This window comes from Dipteris shenzhenensis, chromosome 13 (assembly GCF_047967505.1).
Source record: "Dipteris shenzhenensis isolate YYH24624 ecotype China chromosome 13, Dip_SZ_1.0, whole genome shotgun sequence".
NCBI classification, from domain to species: domain Eukaryota; kingdom Viridiplantae; phylum Streptophyta; class Polypodiopsida; order Gleicheniales; family Dipteridaceae; genus Dipteris; species Dipteris shenzhenensis.
Genome location: NC_141608.1, coordinates 33,358,255 through 33,380,637, shown reverse-complemented (window position 1 = coordinate 33,380,637; position 22,383 = coordinate 33,358,255). Strand labels below are relative to the sequence as shown.

The window sequence follows — 22,383 nt, the reverse complement described above, 5'->3', positions numbered from 1 at the left end:
CATGAACTATGAAGGTTTTCAAACACCAATTTACACCTATAGTAGTCCCTATTCTTTTGCAAGATTATTTTGTGAACAAAGCAAAAAAATCTTAAACAAGTCGTACCTACCATAATTTTTTTTGCAAAGTTTGCTTGAAGAAATCTATGCAATCTTGGACACATAAATAATATGGTTCCATGGTCAAATATCTCCTTTGCAGCAAGAAGTCTCACTTTGTCATAGAATGGAAAAAATGAAACAACAAAAAATCACCCCTTATATAATTATATATTTTTAGCATTAAGTAATTTATTGATCAAAATCAATAGTTATGGACATTATATGAAATAAGATCAATGAATTAGCTCAATAATACATTCTAACATATCGATTCAAATATAGCCTTTAACCCAATTTTATCTAATGGATTTTCTATTTCCAATATTTTAATTTGTATCATTAATGACATCATGTAGGAATACAATAACATGAAGAAGATGGAAGAGGATCAATGTGAACTTGAGGAGGAAATACAAGCCCTAAGAAGGATGAAAGATGAAGAAAACTATGAAGATTTACTTGATACAATTAAGATATAGTTTTGTTTCTCACCAAATGCATTATATTATTTATATCATCTGTTTGTTATTGCACCTTTGAAAATATATTTGTTTAAACTTCAAATTTAAAAGTTCCTCAAAGTAGTAGCGCATTGTGAAAACATCCCTTTAAAGATAATAACTTTTATGTTTCAAGTATCTATAATGATGAGGAAAACAATGTCATGTACAATGTGTAGGAATTTACTTTACAATGATTAAGTTTAGAGGTGAATTTCAAGTAGAGAAAAAGAACCTACTATATTAGGACATTTTTGTTATGAAAATTTGTAGCATTTTGCATTTAGTACTTGACTAAGTATAATATATTTTAAAAGTAGGATAAAAGGGGAGGTTGAAAGTTATCATTGATTCTCAAAGGGTGCATCCTATTTAAATTTAAAATTTTAAATGGAAGCAAAGGTAATTTTAAAGATAAAGTATCAAGTTTTGTGTTAAGACTGGAAGATATGAGAGCGACAAGAATGGGATGCATGCTTAAAACCACAATGTTAATGGCAAACACTAGATGATATGCATGCCAGACTTAAAAAAATAATGGGGGGATTTTTATTAATGGGACAAAAAAAGAGTGTAGGGAATGACCCTACAAGGCTTACGGATTAAATTATACTCATGTGGTGAAGAAACCAAAACTTCTTTACATTTTGATAGAATACAAACATTTCGAGGGAATTTTTATGTTGAAAGGAAGTTTTACTTTGTTTAAGTAATATGGACCATATGAGTTTGATTTCTAATTATAGGGGAGAAAGAAATACGTCAAGGCAAGTTAGACTTGTTTTTAATAAAAGTATCATATACATGAAGGGAAATTCTATAATATATTGGAATATCAATTTCCACATTATGAAAAAAGCCTATGCACTTGAGATGGTTGTATTCTTATTTCACCAATAGTTTCTTTTTTAAAGATTGAGAGGGGAGTTTTACAAACTAGAATGCCTAGTTTTGGATTCATTGTAAGTATCTAGAACACTTGCTTGTGTGCCATGGCACTGGTTGTAGAAGCTACTTTGTAATTGCCTCTACCTACTTTTATTATAGCCAAATCTAATTCTAGAGTAGGATATGTGGCCTGAACATAGAGCAACATCACATAGACTCCAAGGTAGAAAATCGAGCACATACGGCAACACATAGTTACTCTACAATAACTACAGCGCCAAGTAGCATCTGCACAACTTGAACACCACTTCAATGAATCAAAGCATCAAAAGACTGTGATTGCTACAAACTTGACCAAAGAAGCAGGCCCACATAGCAAGCAACACACATACAATAGCACAAAGCAACCTACCTCAAGCTTACAACTGACAATGACACTGATAAAGGCTAGTCCAATGGCGCAATGAACCAAGTAGCAGTATAGCAGGCATGCTCAAGCCAACAATGCTTACACACAACTGCAAGACAAGTAAGACACAATGCATGACTCACCACAACCATGCTCAAAAAATACAACGTAGAGCAAGACTGAGAACCTTACAAAGATGAGCAAACGAACCTTACTAATACCTTACATACAAATCCTTACAGAACTCTCATAGAAATGTTAGAAAATAATGAAGGAACCTCATAAGGAAGAAAGCACTCAAACTGAGTTGAAAGAAGTTCTAGAAATCAACATCATGATCTTTATATCTCTAATCATAGATGGAGAGAAGCTCTACAAGATGAGCTAATAAGATGAAGTTTCCCTAAGAAGGGAGTGTACCATGACAAGATTAAGGGCTTACACCTTGATGAAGAGCAAGGCCTTGTACTCTCTCACAATAGATTAAACATGAATGGCTCTAATACCATGTTGAGGATTGGGGGAAGAGAGTGGAGTGCACTTGATAGATAACTCTGCACTATGAACTTCATATTGATCGCATAAACATGAATATATACATGAGAATCCCTCAGGTTTGCCCCTATGCCCTTATATGGTGTAATTTATGCCTATATAACTTGCAATACACTCTATTTGTGCATTTTCAATTCAAATCATGAAAAAAGTGGATTGATTTCGTGCTTTTTTTCCTAGACCTAGAGTCAGTCATCCCGATGATGGAACACCACAAAACCTAATTAATACAAACTTTATTCGAGTACTAGTCGCACTATGACCTTTGGTTGAGGTGGCAAGGTGGTACTCATATTGATTTGTTTCTAGAAATTGAAAGTTTTTATCTAGGGCATCATGCCTTTTGCACATTCTATCTACATGATAATTTGAACTAGAAATTCTCCAAGGTTTTAGTAAAAGAAAGATCATGTCTAGACGTGATTGCAATTTTCTTGGTCATAGGTCAAAGCATGTTTTCCTTGATCAATAGAATAGATGTGAGGCACCTAGTTACAGAAGTCAAGTTTTCACATAAGATCACAATTTGAAATGAAAAAAAAGTTTCTTTGGTTTAAAACTAGTCCCTTAGAAAGGAAATACTTCCCGTAGGAAGAAAGATGTACTGCACTACCACTCTCGTGCTCTACCTTTGGTATCTCAATTACAATAACAATAACAATCACAATCACAATCACAATCACATTCTCAATCTCAATCTCAATCTGAACTCAGAAGATGCTCCTGGAACCTTAGGCTTGATGCCTATCTTGATTTTGAGTCTTTATTTGCATGAGTATGTGTGAGACTGAATTCTACTTTAAAATCTTCCTTTTTGAGGTGTGAATTATGCTTTTTCAAAATAGTCAACATGCCATTTAACACCACTACCAAAGCAAAGATAGTACTCAGGGAAGTGCTTTACATGATCTCAAATTTTGCAACAATCTGCATCCTTGTAAAGCAACTTGCAAGAACCAAGATGTGCATGGTTTTTGATGTAGTTGTCATCCGATATAAATCCTTATGGATGGTATTGCAAAAATGGATAAGGAGGAAGGCCCCTATCGCATCCATGCAATGAAGGTCCAAGATGATAGAGATACCTTAAGGTTGTGACGTGAGAGATTCGATAATGTCAAATAGCCTATCTTGAACATGATTTAGAATTTTGGAATAGTGGATGGTTCCCATCATTCATCGACAGCTTGATGTATATTGGGCTCTGCATGGAAGGAAAGATCAAGATTTGTTCTTGGCAATAACAATGAACTGGGCCATGAAACCATTAGAGTTGTTTCACTCAAAATGGTCAGTCAATTCCTACAATATCCCTAGCAAATTGATTTACTTCCTCGCGTTCATTGATGACTATAGCCAAATGATGTGGGTATATAATTTGCACAAAAATTCTCAAGCCTTCAAAAAGTTTAAGGAATGGAGAGGGACAATAGGATGAGACTCATTGAAAGTTGAAGGCATTATGGATTGATAGAGGAGGGGAGTTTATGTTAATATGATTTGATAGGTACTATAAAATAGATTGTATATCACAAGATAGATGACCATGACAATGTCATCCCAACAAAATGACTATAGCCACGTATATTATGTTCATTGACGAGTACATACACATGATGTGGGTATACACTTCATCCAAGAACTCTCAATCCTTCAACAAGTCCATTATGTTCATTGATGACTATAGACAATGATGTGCGTATACACTCTATCCAAGAACTCTCAAGCCTTCAAAAAGTTTACAAAATGGATGTGATAGTGGAATGTGATATTGGTCAAAAAATAAGGCATTCTTGATTGCCAAAATGAGGGGAGTTTATGTTCGATAGGTATTGTAAATAGACATGACATTGATCACAACCATGTCATAATGGGGAGGAAAAAAGGGGAAAATACGTTATAGTGGAGATGGGGCTAGTCTGCTAAAAGAGAACAATCTTCAATCATGCAATGATACACATCCTAAATGAGACTAGGATGAACAAAGTCCAAACATCTCTAGCTATTCAAAGCTAATGCTTTGTCTTTGTACACAAAAATAGACAAATCAAGCTAGATATAGAAGTTGGAATTGTATCTTCATAGGTTATAACTAGTGAAGAATCAAAGGCTTACTTGTTATTCTTGATATGGTGACCTACAAAGTGGTGATCAATTAGGATTGGTTTTCCAAGGAATCCGCTACCTGATAGAGTAGACTTAAGATCACATTCCAATGGTGAACCGAACCCAATACAAGCACCATGATTTAAAATACATAGAGGATGAACTAGATACGAATCCATGGAAGAGATACTTTGATAACAGAGAAGAGAAGACCATTGTGGTATGTGAAGGCACTGGGAGACTCTAGAAAGACCAAAATCTTGGATACTAGTTTTGAGGGGTGAGGATGTCTAGGAAACTTTGAACCATACCTATAGTGACCTATGGTCAACTTGATCAAGGAGCCAAGGTCCTTTGAAGAGGCAAAGACCAATCTAGATTAACAATCCACACTGTAAAAAGAAATAAATTTGTTTGAGACTTGGGATCTAGTTCCTAGACTAGCCAAGCAAAAGATTGGATACACAAAGTCAAGTACAAGTCTGACTCGCTAATGGTAAGGGGGTTTGCAATTATAAAAGGTCTTGATTATACGACGAGATGTTTACTATAGTGAAGATGCAAATGGATATGATTTGAATGGTGATCACATTGGTAGGCCATTCAAAGAGGTCCATCGTCTAAATGGATGTTAAGATAGTGTTTTTGAATGGAGTCCTTAAGGAGGAGGTCTACGTTGTAGCAGCCACTCAAAATCTAGATAAAAGTAGATGAAATGTCCAAGACTTACAAAGATATTGTAAAATAGGCCCTGTACCATAGGATCAATGTAAAATTTTTCAAAATCATTCTGATCCACAGTCCATCAGATGCAAATCCCTATATCCATTTAGAGGGGGTGGAGTTTTGGCTCTTCTTTCTTCCAGGCCTTTCTGGCCTTCCACGAGAGTCAGATTTGATGCGATAAGATTTGATGATTTGATCATAACACTAGATCAAGAGGATAATATTGAAGATGTAAAGACTCTATTGAAAATATAGTCTGATATGACCATTCACCTCAGTCTTCTTCGTTACTTTCTTGGTAGTGAACTCTAGCAAGATTAGAGCAAGAGATACTTCCTCGATACTAAAGCAACTTTGGATGTAGGTAGATTCAAAGCATTAGGTTGAACTTCTCTAGGAGACTAACATGGCCATAATGTCATCCACAAATAGATGCAATGCAAATAGTTTACCAATGGGAAAACTTAGACTCTCAATGCAACCTTTCTCCACCCCCTTCCTAATCAGCCTAGTCAACAACACCGTTTCAAAAGTGAAGAGAAGAGAAGCCACTAGATAGCTTTAAAAAGAAGGGAGGCCACCAAAAATCATTGGCAAATCAAGCTTTGACAATCTTGGAAAAGGCTTCATCAAATCCTGACTATTCCAATGCCTAAAAAATGTATTTCCATCTAATCCTGCCATATGCTATCACTAAAACTACATTTTGCTTGCTCAAGCATAGGATTACCACCTAGAAGGCTAGATGATATCCACTTAGCAAGAACACATCAATGTGCTCATACTTCACATCATCCCTATTCCCGAAATACACATACATAAGCATCTCAGCCCTATTTGGATGCAAGCAATTTCTTGTGGTTGAGTGTATGAACTTGCAGTTACTTTGATTTTGTTCACTAGAGGAATTACCACAAGGTTGTGAGAGAACTTTCATGGCAGGAACTTGTAAGGAACCAATGCCCCACATTTTTCCCATCACTGCCACATGGGCATATTTCTTACCAACTATTGGATTCTACTATTCTTCCTTGTTTCAAAAAGTTGAGATTTCTTGAATAGTTAAAGAATATTTTAAGCTATCTTTGAAAAACTAATAGCCCATGCCATGCATGCATTATGTACTTGTCCATTTTCAAAGGATATTCCCACCTTGCAGAATCCAACAAGTGGCCAAAATGTATTGTGTTCTTGGCACGATCATCTTTGTATCCATATCTTAACAATGCATATTTGCGCAAATGTGTAAGCCTAATCAATAGGGGGGGCCTGCACCTTACCCCTCCTCCTCCCCCTCCAGATCCCTCCTCCTCTTCCTCTCCACTTTCCCCCCCCCTTCCAAGGCCCCCCCACCCAAGCCCCTCCTGCTATGATCACTCTCACCACCCGCCCCACTCTCTCCACCCCCTGCTCCCCTTCCTCCCCCACCGCCCCCCTCTCCACCTCCGTAGTAGGTTCTTACGCCTTGACACCCCTGCGAGTAGGCAAGGGAAAGATGACGCCCCCTTCTGCTTCCTCATCGCAACAGCAACCAGTCCATCCAGGGAGGGATCCTGAGGGACGGGGCTCGTCCTCCCGGTCAGCAGCTCCCAACCTCTAGCCTGGGCATCCCTTACCCATGAGACTTCTGGAGGTTAAGACCTTGGAACTATCTGGAGATTCCGGACTCATATCCTTTACCACTGGAGGTAACACTCATGATCATATAGTCTCGGAAGGGGGGTTTGATTGGTGCAGTGGGCTCTCAAACACACTCAGTTTGGAGATTCCAGTTTGCCTCCACAGAGTTAGAGAAGTGGTCCCCAGAGATATTTGATGCTATTATGGAGATCAAATTTCACACATGATGGACGAGTGGATGGGGCCACAGGAACTAGACCTTTGGCATGCCCATGATGCGACGGTGAACTTTCAGCTCAGCTTCACGCGCCAGGAGCCAATGTCTGGTTTGGCGGTAGGAGTTATCAGATTGCCGTTGGAGGCAAAGGTGGAGTAGGCATACTACTGGCCCCTTTAGAAGTGTGCGGAGCTGTTCGGGGTGGAAGTCTCCTTCATGATGAAGTGGGCATGGAAGATCGGTATTGAGCCAGTATCCACCCTAGTACGTCATCACACTGACACGAACTATTCGCCATCCAAACCCCCGGCAAAGTCACACAGGGTAGTCTTTCTGAAAGAGGCACCCACTCACAGGAGAGCCTTGTTCTTAGCACCCTCGTCCTCATGAGTTGGACCATAGTGAGTTGGAATGTGCATGGGCTCCATGATCGTGCTCGTAGCCAACCGCAGTACTTAATACTCCGACAGGAGTTGCAAAGGGCATTGCAGTGACATCCTTTTGATTCAAGAGCACTTATTTTCAGCATCAGACATCAGACGACGACTGCACCACCTTCTCCCAGGGAGAGGTCCAAAGGAGTGGTCTCTCGTAGTAGGACGGAGCGGAGGGATTTGCATCTCAGTCTCACAGACTTTGGCTCCAAAGCTCTATGATCAGGGCGAGCTCATTCAAAGACGAGTAGTTTGGATGGGAGTTCGGACGAGAGAGTCCAAGATTGGGATTCTAAACATGTATGCCCCAGCCCGTAGACAGCACCGCCCGGCCTTTTGGAGGAGGCTGTCAAAGTGTCTTCCGGATGTAGACTCCTGGATTGGTGGACGGGACTTCAAGAACCCCTTTGATACCTCTGACAACCTAGTCTTCGAGACACCTCAAGCACTCGAGAGAGGGCAGAGATTCCTGGCGTGATGGCTAAGCCCTGACATAGCTCTGCTCAACAGCGAAGGAGCCTCGAGGGACACGCTTCACAGCCACCCAAGACTAAGGAAGGCACACAGGTGAGTCGAACGAATTCACTCTCCCCCTCCCGCCCAACCTCGAAATGGCTTTTCCCCCCCCTTCACCTGGTGGGAGCTGCTCGCACTCTTGATCAGTCAAGAGGAGCCTCACCGCCTCCCCTCCTTCTCCATACGCCTCTGCACCCAAAAAGCTGGTGTGGAAACTCACGATGCTGGTTGAAGGCTCAGTTGAGCCTGATGAAGCAGCAGGCGACGTCCCACGGCCAACCAGAAGGCCCTTGCACCTATCGTGTGAGGCATTGTAAGCCATGAGGCACGTCGAGAGGCTGGAAGATAGCCGAACGTCAAACGGCCCTCCCTTGTACTCCTCGTATTTCGACCCCCCTCCCCCTCGTTATATTTCCGTCGCATAGCTGTTTGGTTTTTGGGAAACTCTCGTAGGAGAGGCTGAGGATGATTGGTCCGCATGGATCGGGCTTGAGATTCACTCCCTACAAACGCGTTCGAACTCTAGTCCACCCCCGCTAAGAGTCCTGGGTACGTGAGCTCCTTCATGCAGTTTGGAGGGAACGGAGCATGCAGTCTCTACTCCAAAATGACTTTTCCTACGCTCCAAAACCAATGGAGCTTACCCGTGAGGTGCCATCCCCAGGCACGGAGGAACTGAGGAAAATACGGCGCTACAAGCTTGTTGATCTCTCAGAGAATTCTCTGAGCGACACATACAACGAAATATACGTGCAAGTTATAGGACATGGTCGATAGCCCTTCGTTAGTCATATGCTTCGGTTTTGGAATCGCACCTATGTAATCGAAGCAGCCCTACTCACATTACCACACAGTTATCGTGAGGCACGCAGTGAAGTATTATTATAGGGCTCGATCCCTGAGCAACAACTCTAGACAAAGGAATGCATTAGTCCTGGAGCTCGCTTCTACTGGATGAATGCTCACAAAGACATGAGGAAGCACAGAAGTGCACTGGGATCTGAGAACGTTGTGGCTCGGATAACGTAACACGCAGAATCGCTCGCATGATGACGTAGCCACGTAGCTCTACAGCACCTTCACAAATATGCGTAACTTGACTCTTGTCGCTATGGACCCTTACCATAGCTTCTCGGGAGGACTAGGTATCACCGCGGGTCCACACTTGCAAGGCATACAAGTTATCGAGATGGAAACCACACCCCCTCATTGACCAGTAACAACTCCTTTTGTCTAGATCTTATTCCGTTAGTTTGGACCCGTAGAACTGACAGCAGAAATCCATTGAAATTTGGGAAGGAACTACATGGTATGGTGATTACGTGAGATCTGACTAATCCTGAGTTCATGGGTTTGGATCTGCGACAAATGTTAAAGAAAATGGGACTTTCGGTCGCAACTAAAGCATTAGTACCTAGCATATGATTCTCTCTTGGGATGTCTAGGAAAAGCATTAATAAAATGGGAATGATGATCATAGAAGAATGCTAAGATGCTACAAAAACAGTCTGGCACTAGGATAATTGGATGTTTTATTCGTTTTTTAAGGATTACTAATCCGGAAGACGCCCTGCAATATTTCATATATATATTTTTTGACAGCATCAGGTTTTACTGAAAGCTCACTGCTATGAGCTTTTTACTGGATCTTAGGAATCAGCATGGCTGTAAATTTTTTGCAAATTATCTAATTAGGATTCATTTGATGACAGCATGAAGATTTGGTGATGTATATATAGAAAGGCATATACCTTATGATCCTTATGACCTTTTAGAAAAAGAAGAGGTTATTAACGCCCCCTCCAAACATTAAAATCTCACAAAAATGACACTTCAACACATAAAAGTCATCATCATTAATGTCCCCTCCTTCATCAGGAATGTTGGGTTGGACAGAGATAACAACCGTAGCTAGGCCTTGAAGACTATAGTCCCACAACGCATTATATCCATGTTCTAACGTGTTATGATTGTGGATGGATGTAGGTGAGTCTGGCTACTTTTCTCAACATTTTTGAATGATAGGAAGGAGAGTATTGAGACACATGGTGACAACTCAAATCGACTTACGAATGACCCTCAGTTTAGGAGTATATACTTCAAAAAAACTCTATGTATGATTCCCAAGAGGATTTGGACATGTTTGGTACCCTCTGGGAGGCCCATTACAAGCAGTACCGAATCAAACAATGGACTGCTCACTGTAATGAGGTTGCTGTGCAGATTAAGTACAAGTGATGGATAGCATATATTATACCATGTTTTGGACAAACTAAAAACTGCAGCTTGGAACTTATATGAGAAACTATAGGACAAGATAGAAATTGAAAGCTACATTATATGTAAATGTTGAATTATCTTGAAATGACTTTCTGGGTATGATAATGTTTGTACATGAATGCATACTTGAGCATTAACATAAAGAGCAGGCTGCAACACTTGAAATCTTGCACTACGCCATGGAATGCACTTAAAAGCATGGGATTGAAGATGCATTGGATGGGAAGGGTAACTCTCTACATGAGAGCCAAGACTATAATAAGGGAGAATTAGACCTTAATGCTTGGATAGGTAACACACACACACATTTTTTTAGTGAAAAGTTTGAGTGCTTTATATTACAAGATAGCTATCCAAAGAAAAACTAGTAAGCCAAAATAGTACATCAAGCAAAAATGTCCATGTAGGAGAAATATACATCTTGATCTATGCACATTGAGTTTGCAAACAATTGAAGAGCGATTGTTGCAAAGAACAGCAAAAGAAAACAAAAGTAGAAAATTTTGGATCACCAAAGATTCTCTGATTCCTAGCTTTCTAGAGAGTCCTAAGTGCCCAATAGTAGCGAACCCCTGTAAAGAACAAATCAAAGTCTGGATGATTAGGATATATCCCAAACAACAAAAAATGCTTGCCAAAAACAACTTGAGAGAATTACAATCTCAATTTGTCCTGAAGGATACCCAAGAAATTATGTATCTCAGAGCAATGCCAAAAGATACGAGATATAGATTCCTTGGGAGAGAAACACTGATGACATGTAGTAGGAGCAATACATTTGCAGGATAAAAGCTATCCTAATGGTACAATCCCAAGCAGAACATGCCATAAAAAAATCTGTTGGTGTAATGGAATGTTAGAGTGCCAAATCTGCTTCAATCTCTTTCTCCACCATTTGAGTGGACGATGCAATGCCCAAATTTGATTGCCTCTGTCTGCCACCCAAGGTGGTGATATCGAAACTTTATATAAAGAAGAGACTGTTATATGAGACAGCTTCAAAGGACGAACAAATGAGTATAAAGGAAGAAGGGTCCAATCTTGAAGCCTATCTTGAAGCTCTAAAAGCGGTACTGGCTAAAATGGCTGAACCATTCGAGTAACGACTTGCCATATAGGACGATAGTCATACCCAAACCATATTTTGGAGTAGCCAAAGGGAAGGATAAAAGAGTAGCATCATCATTGATAACATCTGCAATAGTGAAAATCCCTTTTATATTAAGAAAATAAGAGCGTCGAGGCTCTTGCAAAGCCAAGGGAGTAGAAAAAACCTGTGACCAATGGATGCTCTCAGGTCGAAAGAGTTGCCCTATAAAGAGTCTCTTCCATTCCATGCCAAGTGTGAAAGAATGTTCCTAATCTAAAAACATCTGAGAGACCATAGGACAACCTTTGACAATGCAGCCCAAAAGAAAATCCCACTGCGTGGGTTGCCAAAAACCAAATGCAAGAGTGGTGATGTGAACCAGTAAAGAGCGCATCATAGCCGCCCAAGGTTGATCATCTTGAAGAAACTGAAGCATAATTTTGCCTTTATGAGCTAAATTGTGCACATGTATATTAAGAATATTCAATCCTCCATGCAATTTGGGCGAGCACAATCGTTGTACTAGAAGAATCACACACACACACACACAATTTTCTCTGTAAATTTTCTTCTTTGGTTGGTTCTTGTTCCATGGTTAAAAAACAAAAAAAACTATTAATTTTATTGCTCCCCACCATTTTAGTATCTGATTCTTATGTTTCTCTTCTTTACTTTCTAATTGTTTCATTTTTTTGCATTTTATAAAACCCTCTTTATTACCTCTTTATAACTTCAACTTTACTTGTAAAACGTTAGAGTTGTTGTATCCTATATGCTATATATTTATATTTAATTAATTTTACTAGTGAGAAGAAGACCTATAAGCTATATATTTATATTTAAGTAATTTTACTAGGGACAAGAAGACCCCCCTACTTTGATTACCCATTTACCTTTTTTTCCTTTCACCCCAACTTCAATTTATTGTTAACATTCTTCTATTTACTATCTTTATTTATATTTAGTCCATTAAACCCCCCCCTTTTTTTTTCAAATATTTAATACGCTCCTAGATTATACTTAACCCCAATTTACCCCGGTCTAATCATGCCAACCCTAACAAAACCTACCCTTAACTCAACCCTACCCTCATTCAACTAAACCCTATCCATTCCCACCAACCCCCTACCCCTTGCCCATCGTCACATGGCTGGGCGTTACGCACCGCCTCTCTTACTTATCCTATGCTCAACACCTATTTATTGGTTTGGTCAATGGTCGTAACAGCCTCAAGAACTTCTGCCACCTTGTAGAACACCCACAATAGAACTGCTCCCTCTCTCCCGGATCTTCTTTCTTCCTATTGATCGTCATTCCGTAGCCTCTCCACTACTAGTGCTCTTAAACACCATCACAAAGCTTTTTCTCAGGACCTTGCTCGCCTCGCTGCTCTTTGGATGGCTTTTTCAGGGAAGGAGGCCACCGTTTCCTCTTCATACCAGGTCGCCTTGCTTCTTCTACGCTTTTGCGGGCTTCAAGCATCCTTGCTTGGCCACATAGTTGGCAGCTCTTCTTTAGCGTATTCTACGTAGCTTCATAGCTTTTATCGAGCGGGTGGTCGACACTTTGTCTGTCTACGTAACATTCTCTGAGTATTGAGTCTTGTAAACAGTTGAAAACTCCCAGAGTCTTATTTCAAACAACTCACAACGCCACTATGCTCTCACTATTGTCGTTCCTACTCCAAATGTATGGCTACTAGACTCCTTGCGCACAGTTGCTTACTACTTGGCGGACTTTCATTCTGCGCTTAGTCATAAGCTTCATTATGGTGCTTGTTTTGCTAGGCTATCTAGTGATAGTTCTACTACGACGCCCTTGTCCATTTTTTGCTTTGTCGGCTCGGGTTTCACTTCGGGTGCTTACAGGACTCTATTTATTCAATGGTTCGATCAGTATTGCGTTTACGCGCTTTGTTGAACCCCGCTAGCTCTTTTTACGCAACGTCTTCAACGCCCAAGTTCATCTTCCTACCTCATTGTCTGCCCCGCTAAGCTGTCGAGATTCCCTGCTTGGCTTCTTAGGAGTTAACCTCTTCATACTATTTTACGTGATAGTTGCGGTTCCCTCCTCATGAAGGTCTTTACAGTGGCCCCATCTGCAGGCTCTATCTAGTTTCCATTCTATCACTGTTAGTCTGTAATTAGTAGCCTCTACTATTGCACTCACTACCATTGCTAGAAGTAGCCAACAAGAGTAGTCAATGCGTTAGCAGTACTAAGCGCATCAAGAAGTAGTGCATAGAGAAATCTCAACACAGCATAGGAGGAGCATAGTCCAAGAGTAAGCTAGAATAGTCAAGTACCAATGCAAAGCAATAGCAAGTGTCAAGCTAGCAATGCAAGTAGAAGTAAGTAAGGAGAAATAAGTAAAAATCAACACATCAATAGAAGTACTGTTATGGATAAATTTGACCAAAGTAAAAGGCATAAATATATGTGTGTGCTTGTATGTGTGGCAAAAGTATAATAAAATATGGTGTGCATAGGGCCCAGGGTTGAGGTGGCAGGGCATGACCATGTGCCACCCTTCCACGTAAGAGGACCCATAAGGTGTGTTCTACATAATCCAAGGTAGTAATAATATAAAATGTTAAGGTGGCATGGTTCCTCCATGTGCCACCCCTCCACCTAGGTGATCCTATGCCTGCATTTAGTGAGACACGGACCAAGGACCATCAGAGAAGTAATATAAAATAGGTGGAGATGGATATTGTATTGGATTATTCCCTCCATGTAGGATAGGCCCATGTGGGGGGGGGGGGGTTGTAGATAGTCCAAGAATGCCAGTTAAATAATGGGAAAAGTAGGATGAGGTAGCAACATTCCTTGTGCTAACCCTCCACTTGTCCTCCTAGATGTTTGTAACGTATTATAAAATTGGGAAGAGACCAAGGGAGTATCTTAGACTTGGGATATGGGGGTTGATGTATGTGGAAAAATGAGGCAAAGGGTTGTCGCACACAATTAAGAGTGTGTAACCGCCTAGCCCACATGGGAGACTCTTCCACACACACTATGCATGTGGGAGGATGCATTTATTGGGAGAGACCCCCTCTCTTGGCTATAAAAGGAGGGGGCTATTCCTTGATGGAACACTCTCATTCTTGTAAAGCCACCTAGCTAGTACTTTGATTTCCCCTCCCCCCATCCTTCCTTTCAAATAAACATGACTCTCTTCCCTTAATGTCTCCATCTCTACATTCCACCTCCCATCATGTACATGCTTCTCTTCCCCCTCTCCCTTCCCCCTTGTGGCATAGTCTCTCACTTCATTCCCACCCCTCTTAATCCTTTTTCCCCACCTATGTTAATGCTTCTTTCCTCATGTTCCCTTTTCCTCTATGGCCCTCGAGCGTCGCCATGCCTCGCATCTAGCATCATGCCTCAAATTCTTTTCTAGTTAATAGAATCGGTGTGGCTACTGGGATCGAAATCTTCACAGCTAGTGGTGTAAAATGCGTTACTTCTACGGTTGGGTGTAGTTTTGTAGCACCTTCTGTGTGCGGTTCTTTGCTTCTGTGTCTCCAATCTACATATCTTCTGCTCGCAGTTCTCTGTCTTTGCGGCTGCAGAACTTCTCAATTTATGTGCCTTTAGCCTACGGTTCCTGTGCATCTTCTGGGTTCCTGTGCCTTCAGCCTGTGGTTCCTGCGTATCTTCTGGGTTCTTGCGTAGCGCCACGCATCTTCTGGTCGACCGCACATGCGCATCTGCAACACTGCAACACCCGCATGCCCCCTGGTTGCAGCTAGCGCATCTGTGCGTCGTGGACAGATCGCGAATCGCGATTGTTTTCTGAGTTCTTGCGTCTTCTGGTGCATCTGCGCGTCGCGGATAGATCGCGACTGTTTTCCTAGGTTCTTGCATCTTTTGGCACACCTGCGCATCGCGGACAAACTTTCCAGGCTTCTGCAAAAGATCTCGCACCCCTATCCTCTTCTTCTTCTCCTTCTCTTCTCTTCTCCTCTCCTCTCCTCTCTTTTTATTAAGGAGTGGGAATTGAACCCAAGACCTCCCCATTCACGAAAGGAAGACTTACCAATGGGCCAGCAAATAGGAAGTGATGAAAGTGTAATGATATTGCTTATATGGTGAAATCTCATGAATTGTAACTCTCTAACCGTAGGGAGTTTCCTCTTGTTGTAAAAATCAAAAGTACTTCATTTCATGTGCTCTATTCATATCTGATACTAGATCATAGATTCTGAACTTTTTCAAGTTCACTCCTTGGATGCACCCCACACGAGGAGGGTGGATATCTATGTCACTTCTCGACGAGTTCAAGGATTTGGTGCTCGGTCCTCCGCTCATTACAGCTACCAATTGGTGAGATCTCTTTCTTGATCTTCATGTCGATCGTCAACAACTGATTGTACAATGCATTGTTCAAGGAGACGACGGGTGGGATGACACACCGTGGATGATTAGTGATACATTGAGAGGACTTTGATTTCAATTCTACTCATTATGCGGTGATCGACCTACTTACTGCATCGGAGATAATTAAAAGGGTGACATTCTTCGAAGGGTGGGATGCTTCCCAAGCTTGGGGGGAGATTTGGTGCATCTGCTTATTAATTCTTGTGGATAAGCTCGTCTTGAATGATTTCTTCTCTATCTCATTACAAAGGATTATAGGGCTCGGCTATGGTTGGTAATGTTTCGACCAAGGAATCCCTTTGTACCTAATCAACCTTTTGTGCCTTATTTTGAGCTTCAAGTTATAATTCTTTTTTGTCTAAAGATAAACTATCAACAAAGGATTGCAAGTTTATTTGGTGTTGAACGTCTTGCTCAAGTATTGAATTCTCCCCACCCTCTCCTTCTACCTATCTTGGACTACCAAGAAACTTGGGATGTTCAGATTTTAGTCTTGGTGTGATGGCATCTTGGCTCCTCCAATTCGACGGCACATACAAACCTTCGACCAAGGCTGCTGCTGTGGGTGTGAAGCTCACTTCACCAGGGGGTGAGGTGTATTATTATAGCAAGTCTGCACCATCAAGTACTTGCAACCAAGCTGAGTACTCGGCACTCATTTTTGGGCTACAAAAGGCACAAGAACATCGCATCAAGCAACTTGAGGTGCAAGGAGGAGGTAAAAATTCAGCATATCCCTCGAGCTCAAAATCTAGTCGTTGATTTCTTGGCACGTGAAGCTTGTACTTCAATCACGCATGAAACAAGCGAAAGCACCACCCCAACAAAGCCGCAAGCTATGAATGAGGGTGATCATTTGTAAGGAATGCAAAGGTTGTGGTCATCATGAAACTAAGTGTTGGGCATATTTAATACGAGTTTACCGACTTTGGAAGATCATCAGAAAGGTCCTCAAGGACATTGCTTAAAAGAAGGATGCCAGACCGCACACCCCTTGAAGAAATAGCATGGCGATTATAAGAACTGAAAGAATCTGAAGGTGATGTGCAAGCTCTCCAACTATTGACATTTGTCATGGCATTCTTGTTTGCCTTGATGAACAAACCTCATGCAGCGCCGTGTCTCTAACCCTCGCTTGTAAAGATGGATGCGATATCATGAGGGTTGGTCCTTTTAAGATTGTCTATGAGCTATTATGTGCTGAAGATTGTTCCCGTGTAGTATTTCACAATACACCAGTCACACCCTACCCTACCTCTGTGTGCTTTGTGGATGTATCTTCACCTGATTTTGAGTTCAAGCTACCTCTTCCATTGTTTGCCCATAGATAAGCCTCATTTCGTCTCTCTCTTTTCCATTTTCCAAGCATGGCTGACATTCCCATGTTCTATGGACGGGTTGAAGAAAATCCAAATGAGTATCTTGTGGTCTTCAAGCGCCGTTGTGTTTCTCTCAACTTTCTTACTGAAGATAATGGCTATTGGTTCTTCCCACATTTCTAGAGGGTTTGGCTCAAGTGTGGTATGAGAAGCAGGCTGCTGAAGACGTGCACCAAAGCTAGCCAAGGTTGACAGCAGTGATGATTGAGTATTTTAGCAAAGAAGAGGAGCCGAAGAATGTGTACCTACAGGTGGCAAACTTGAAGCAATCAGAAGGTGAGACGGTGCATTGATATGTGGATCGAGCAGCCATGCTCCTGGACCGTTTAATTGCCACGCAGAAGGACAATGCCGGATTTTGAGCTGGAATGACTCAACATGTGCTGGGCTACCTTGTAGCAGGAGCAAGTTACGAATTTCGTCTCAAGCTTAAATGGGAGAATCTAGAAACTATGGTGCTAGCACATGAGATTGCTCAAAAGTTTGATAAAGTTCAGTTTGACCCCACTTCAAAGAAGACGATTGTCCCTCTGCAACCCCCTCAATTCTTGCAACAACCTGGGGGGTCCATCTCAGGGGCATACCCCCACCCCTCATCAAGGATGTATCCACTGCCTCCACCTCAAATGTATGGTCCTCCCTTAGATGCTTACCCTCAACAAGGAGTATATCCTCAACCTCCGCCTGGAAGATTACCCCAGCCTCGCCCACGAGCCCCCCTCCTTCCTACTACCCCGGCCCCTCCTACTAAAGAACCCAAAGTCAATGACCTAGCCAAGGCCCTAAATGATCTTTGGCTTGGGATGGTGGGCATCAGAAATCAAGCCAATCGCCCTCCAAGAGAACGTGCCAATGTTGTGTGCTACGAGTGCCACCAGAAGGGTCATTATCGCACTAAATGTCCCAATATTCCAAGGGTGAATCTTCTAAGTGAATGAGGCACCGAGGATTCTGACATAGAAATCATTGACCTCGCGAAGAGAAGTCGTACCACCTCGGACCCCTCTCCAAACCATGGATCGGGCTGTCCCAGGAAGAAGGTGTCCTTCTTAGAGCCCTCAGATGCTGAGATGGCAGACCCACCAACAGAGAAGACTAAAAGATCTCGCAGGAGTAAGTGGTCGCCCTCGGATTTTCCTATCGGCTCAAGGCAAGAGGACTATTCGGTCGTTCAGGACCTTGCTCATCGGTCTTTGAGCATCACGCTTCCTCAACTAATAGCATTAAGCCCTAAGGTGAGACGTGAGCTGCAGCAAGGGCTCTCAACAAGGAAGAGCAAGAAAAAGGAAAAGGTACGAGAGGTTTCTTCTATCTTTGAACAAATTGATCAGCACCCTCATATAGTAGATGTCATCATAGATAATTTCCATGTCAAAAGTGTGTGTGTCGATGGGGGAGCTGCATGTAATATCATGGTGCCCCGTATCATGAAGAAATTGAATTTGAAATGCACAAGGCGTTCCTCCACTTGAATCAAGGTAGCAGATGGTCAACGACTCACCACCCTAGGAGTCATTGAGGATTTGCCCATCACTGTCAATGGGTTAACCACCACCGTCAATTTCTATGTAGTGGACATCGAAGATATAGGCAAGAGCTACCCAGCCATACTCGGGAGACCATGGTTGAGAAAGAGTGATGCAGTCAGCTATTGGAAGACATGACACATGTCTTTTGGTGCTTCTAAGGAGAAGATCCCAGTGCAGCAACTTGGTGCTTCTAAGAAGAAGATCCCAGTGCAGCAACTAGGTGCCACTGAACCAGAAGAAGAAGAGGACCAAGACAGTGATACTCTCTCATCCTCGGTGTCTGAATCAATGGAGGAATCAGACAGGGGGGAGAAGTTCTCAGAGGAGGAAGTTTACATGATGGGGGTGTCTCCGACCCCGCCACCTACAGAAAAGGTAATAGCTAGTCCTCAACAGCGCTAGGTGAGAAAGATGAGTTCCTAGAAATGTTCAAAGATTTCCCTGACCTCTTCGCAACTAGCTACCGCCACCTTCGCCATGTGACTGCCATAGAACACAAGATAGAGTTGAAGCCGATGCGAAGCCTGTGGCTCAGAAGTATCGGAGATTAGGGCCCCTACAGACCAATGCTTTGTGCTCAGAGTTGCAAAAACTTGTAGAAGCTGGGTTTATTGTTCCGGTTCACAATACTGAATGGGTTTCACCAGTGGTAGTCACCCCAAAGAAAAACAACAAGTGGCGGGTCTGCATCGACTATGAGAAACTCAATGCAGCCACCAAGAGGGACCATCATCCTCTTCCCTTTCAAGACCTCATTCTTGAGAAGGTAAGTGGTCATGAGATGTATACTTTCTGTGATGGTTACTCCGGATTTTATCGAATCAGAATTGCTGAGGAGGATGTGCTTAAAACCACATTTGCCACACCCTGGGGGACGTTTGCATTCAAAGTAATGCCATTCAGCCTCACCAATGCTCCTGCTACCTTTCAAAGATTTATGCAGATGGTGTTTGCTCCATATTTGGGGGTTTTCTTAGAGGTGTTTTTAGATGATTTCTGTATATTCTTGGCACGTAAGGAGCACATCATGAAGGTTAGGTTGCCCTTCCAAAGGGTCACTGATGCGAATGGTAGCCACAACCCTGATAAATGCACCATTGGAGCCACTCAAGGGAGGTTACTGGGACATATTGTCTCGTCCGAGGGCATCAAGCCTAACCCCGAGAAGGTAAAAGCTATGCTCAAGCTCTCCCCGCCAACAACCAAACGTCAAATACACTCATTTGTTAATCTAGCAGGATACTATCACTGTTCATTGATCAATATGCTGCTTCGACGTGACCCATGACTATGCTATTAAAAGATGGAGTTGATTTCTCTTGGGATGAGGATTTGATCATGGGTTTGTACAAATCAAGTGTGCTCTGGCTTCATAACCCATTCTATGCAATCCTAATTGGTCAAAAACTTTCTATATCAATCCTGGGTTTGGTGAGCATACTCTGGCAGGTATTCTTCTCCAGCAAGGGGAGGATCGGTTCATGTATCCCGTTCGATTTGCTTCTCAACAATTGCTTGAAACTGAACGACGCTGAGGCTGACAAGCATGCTTTGTCTTTGGTATTTTGCATCGAGAAATTTAAGCATTATGTGGCTGGAAAGTCCTTCATCATACTCTGCAGCAATGGTCTTGCAAAGTAGGTTCTTCAATCACCAAATCCCATGGGCCGGTTGGCCAAATGGTTGGCACTTTTACAAGAATATGATTTGTCTTTTAAAATTGTAAAAGGGGAATGTTCCAACTTGAAGAATGCTTTGATTAATTTAGAGGAGTGCCTCGATGTAACCCTTGTAGCAGCCATAGAAGTTGGGGATCCATGGTATGGTGGTATCTATAGATTTATGACCGCTTTCTCCTTTCCTCCAGAAAGTACTAGCTATGAGAGAAAGAAGATCCGCAGAGATAGTAGGCACTACACTCTCTTTGATGGGGTGTTATACTGCAAGGCCTGGATGGGGTACTAAGATGGGCCATTGATGCAGATGAAGTACCTAAGGTATTGAAGCATTATCATGATGGATTTTGTGGAGGCCATTATGCTGGTGACTATACAGCTAGGAAGATTTTACATGCTGGGTACTACTGGTCGGATGCGTCAATTTTACGAGCAAAAACCTATGAGCAGGTTTATCCGAGCGTGTTTTTCAAGAGATTTTTAAAAATGTTTTTCTTTAGGAAACATGGTTTTTACACTTTTATTTTCACTAGAACTAGATCCCTTTATCATAAAAATATACAGACTAGTCACTCATTCATTTTTACACAACATAATTTTCTTATTTAGAGACATCCCTTTGTACCCCTGTTATTACCTTAAAAAAGTGTTGATTCCTTTAAGAAACATTCCTCATAATCACTCTCAATGTAATAATACTATGCATATATAATTACTTATTAACACATTTATATCATATGGCAATATCTTTTTAGTGTTTTTATAGCATATTTATGGACATGTTTCTAAAGAAGTTTAAATTACTATAAATAAGAATTAACTTGGGCTTATATATCACTCTCATAAAATACATGTAATATTTAATACTATATATGAAAGATTTTCCAAAATATAACTCCACAGATGTGCTCAAATGGGGTGTTCCGATCAATTTGAGTGGTTGAATGACTATATTTGGACATTGGATATGAAAGTTATGTCACTTTTAAAAGTGCTGTCCAAGGTAGTTTCGCCAGCGAAACTACCTTGGGAGACTTGCTTCAAAGGGGTTTCGCTGGCGAAACTACCTGGATGGCTTGCTTCAATGAGTTTTCTTTGAAGAAACTCTTTCATGAAGATAGGTTGAGAGAGGGTTTTCAATGTCACCCCGTATTAAGTAAAAGTTGTAAGAAGGATCATAAGGGAATTTTCATAGAGAAGTCTACTCTACATGTGGGTTTCTTCAAAAGCCATCCCATTATGCTCTCACCATTCCTACAGATTCACCTAAAGATTTTTGTATAAAATAGGCATTGCTATAATACTTTGCATATTTCTAAGTGAAACTATGTTTTCTTCTGATCGATTTTTGCCATATTTATGCATAGTTGGAAGCTTTTTTTTTCCTTCGCTCGGACGCTCGGAAGATTTCGCTCAGAAAATGCTCGTCCCCCTACTGGCCGACCTTGTTCAAGGTATTGCAAAACTTGTGAACCATGCCAATTCTTTGCTAGGAAGGATTTGCGTCCTAGGCAACATCACCCAGTGATGTCCATCCATCCGTTTCAAAAGTGGGGAATAGATTTTGTTGGGCCCCTGCCCATGACTGCCCGCGAAAAGAAGTATCTTTTGGCAGCCACTCAGTATGTCACTAAGTGGGCTGAAGCTATCGCCCTCCCCGCTGCAAATGGTAAGGCAGTTTCGAATTTCATATTTGCACGTATCTGCACAAGGTTTGGGACACCCATGGAAATAGTATTTGACCATGGGAGTCCATTCTTAAATGAAGCAGTGGAGTTGCTCATGGATCACATGGGTATTTATCATCGCACTTCTAGCATCTATTATCCAACATCCATGGGACAAACGGAGTAGACCAATGGCCTCCTTTGTAAATCCATGGGAAAAATGGCCACAGGGAATAGAAGCCAGTGGCATCATAAGGTCACTGAAGCTGTGTGGGCTTACAACATCAGTCATAAAATGTCTACAGGT

At 41.7% G+C, this 22,383-nt stretch overlaps 1 protein-coding gene across 1 annotated transcript in view; it reads left to right on the top strand.

Moving 5' to 3' along the window:
* LOC147895319 (uncharacterized) overlaps positions 1-581 on the top strand; it is a 92,500-nt gene extending 91,919 nt beyond the window's left edge. The window contains exon 10 of the mRNA XM_087383452.1: positions 459-581. Coding sequence (XP_087239578.1) covers positions 459-581 — 123 coding nt within the window. The remainder of the gene's footprint in view (positions 1-458) is intronic.
* The last annotated feature ends 21,802 nt before the right edge of the window (positions 582-22,383 follow it).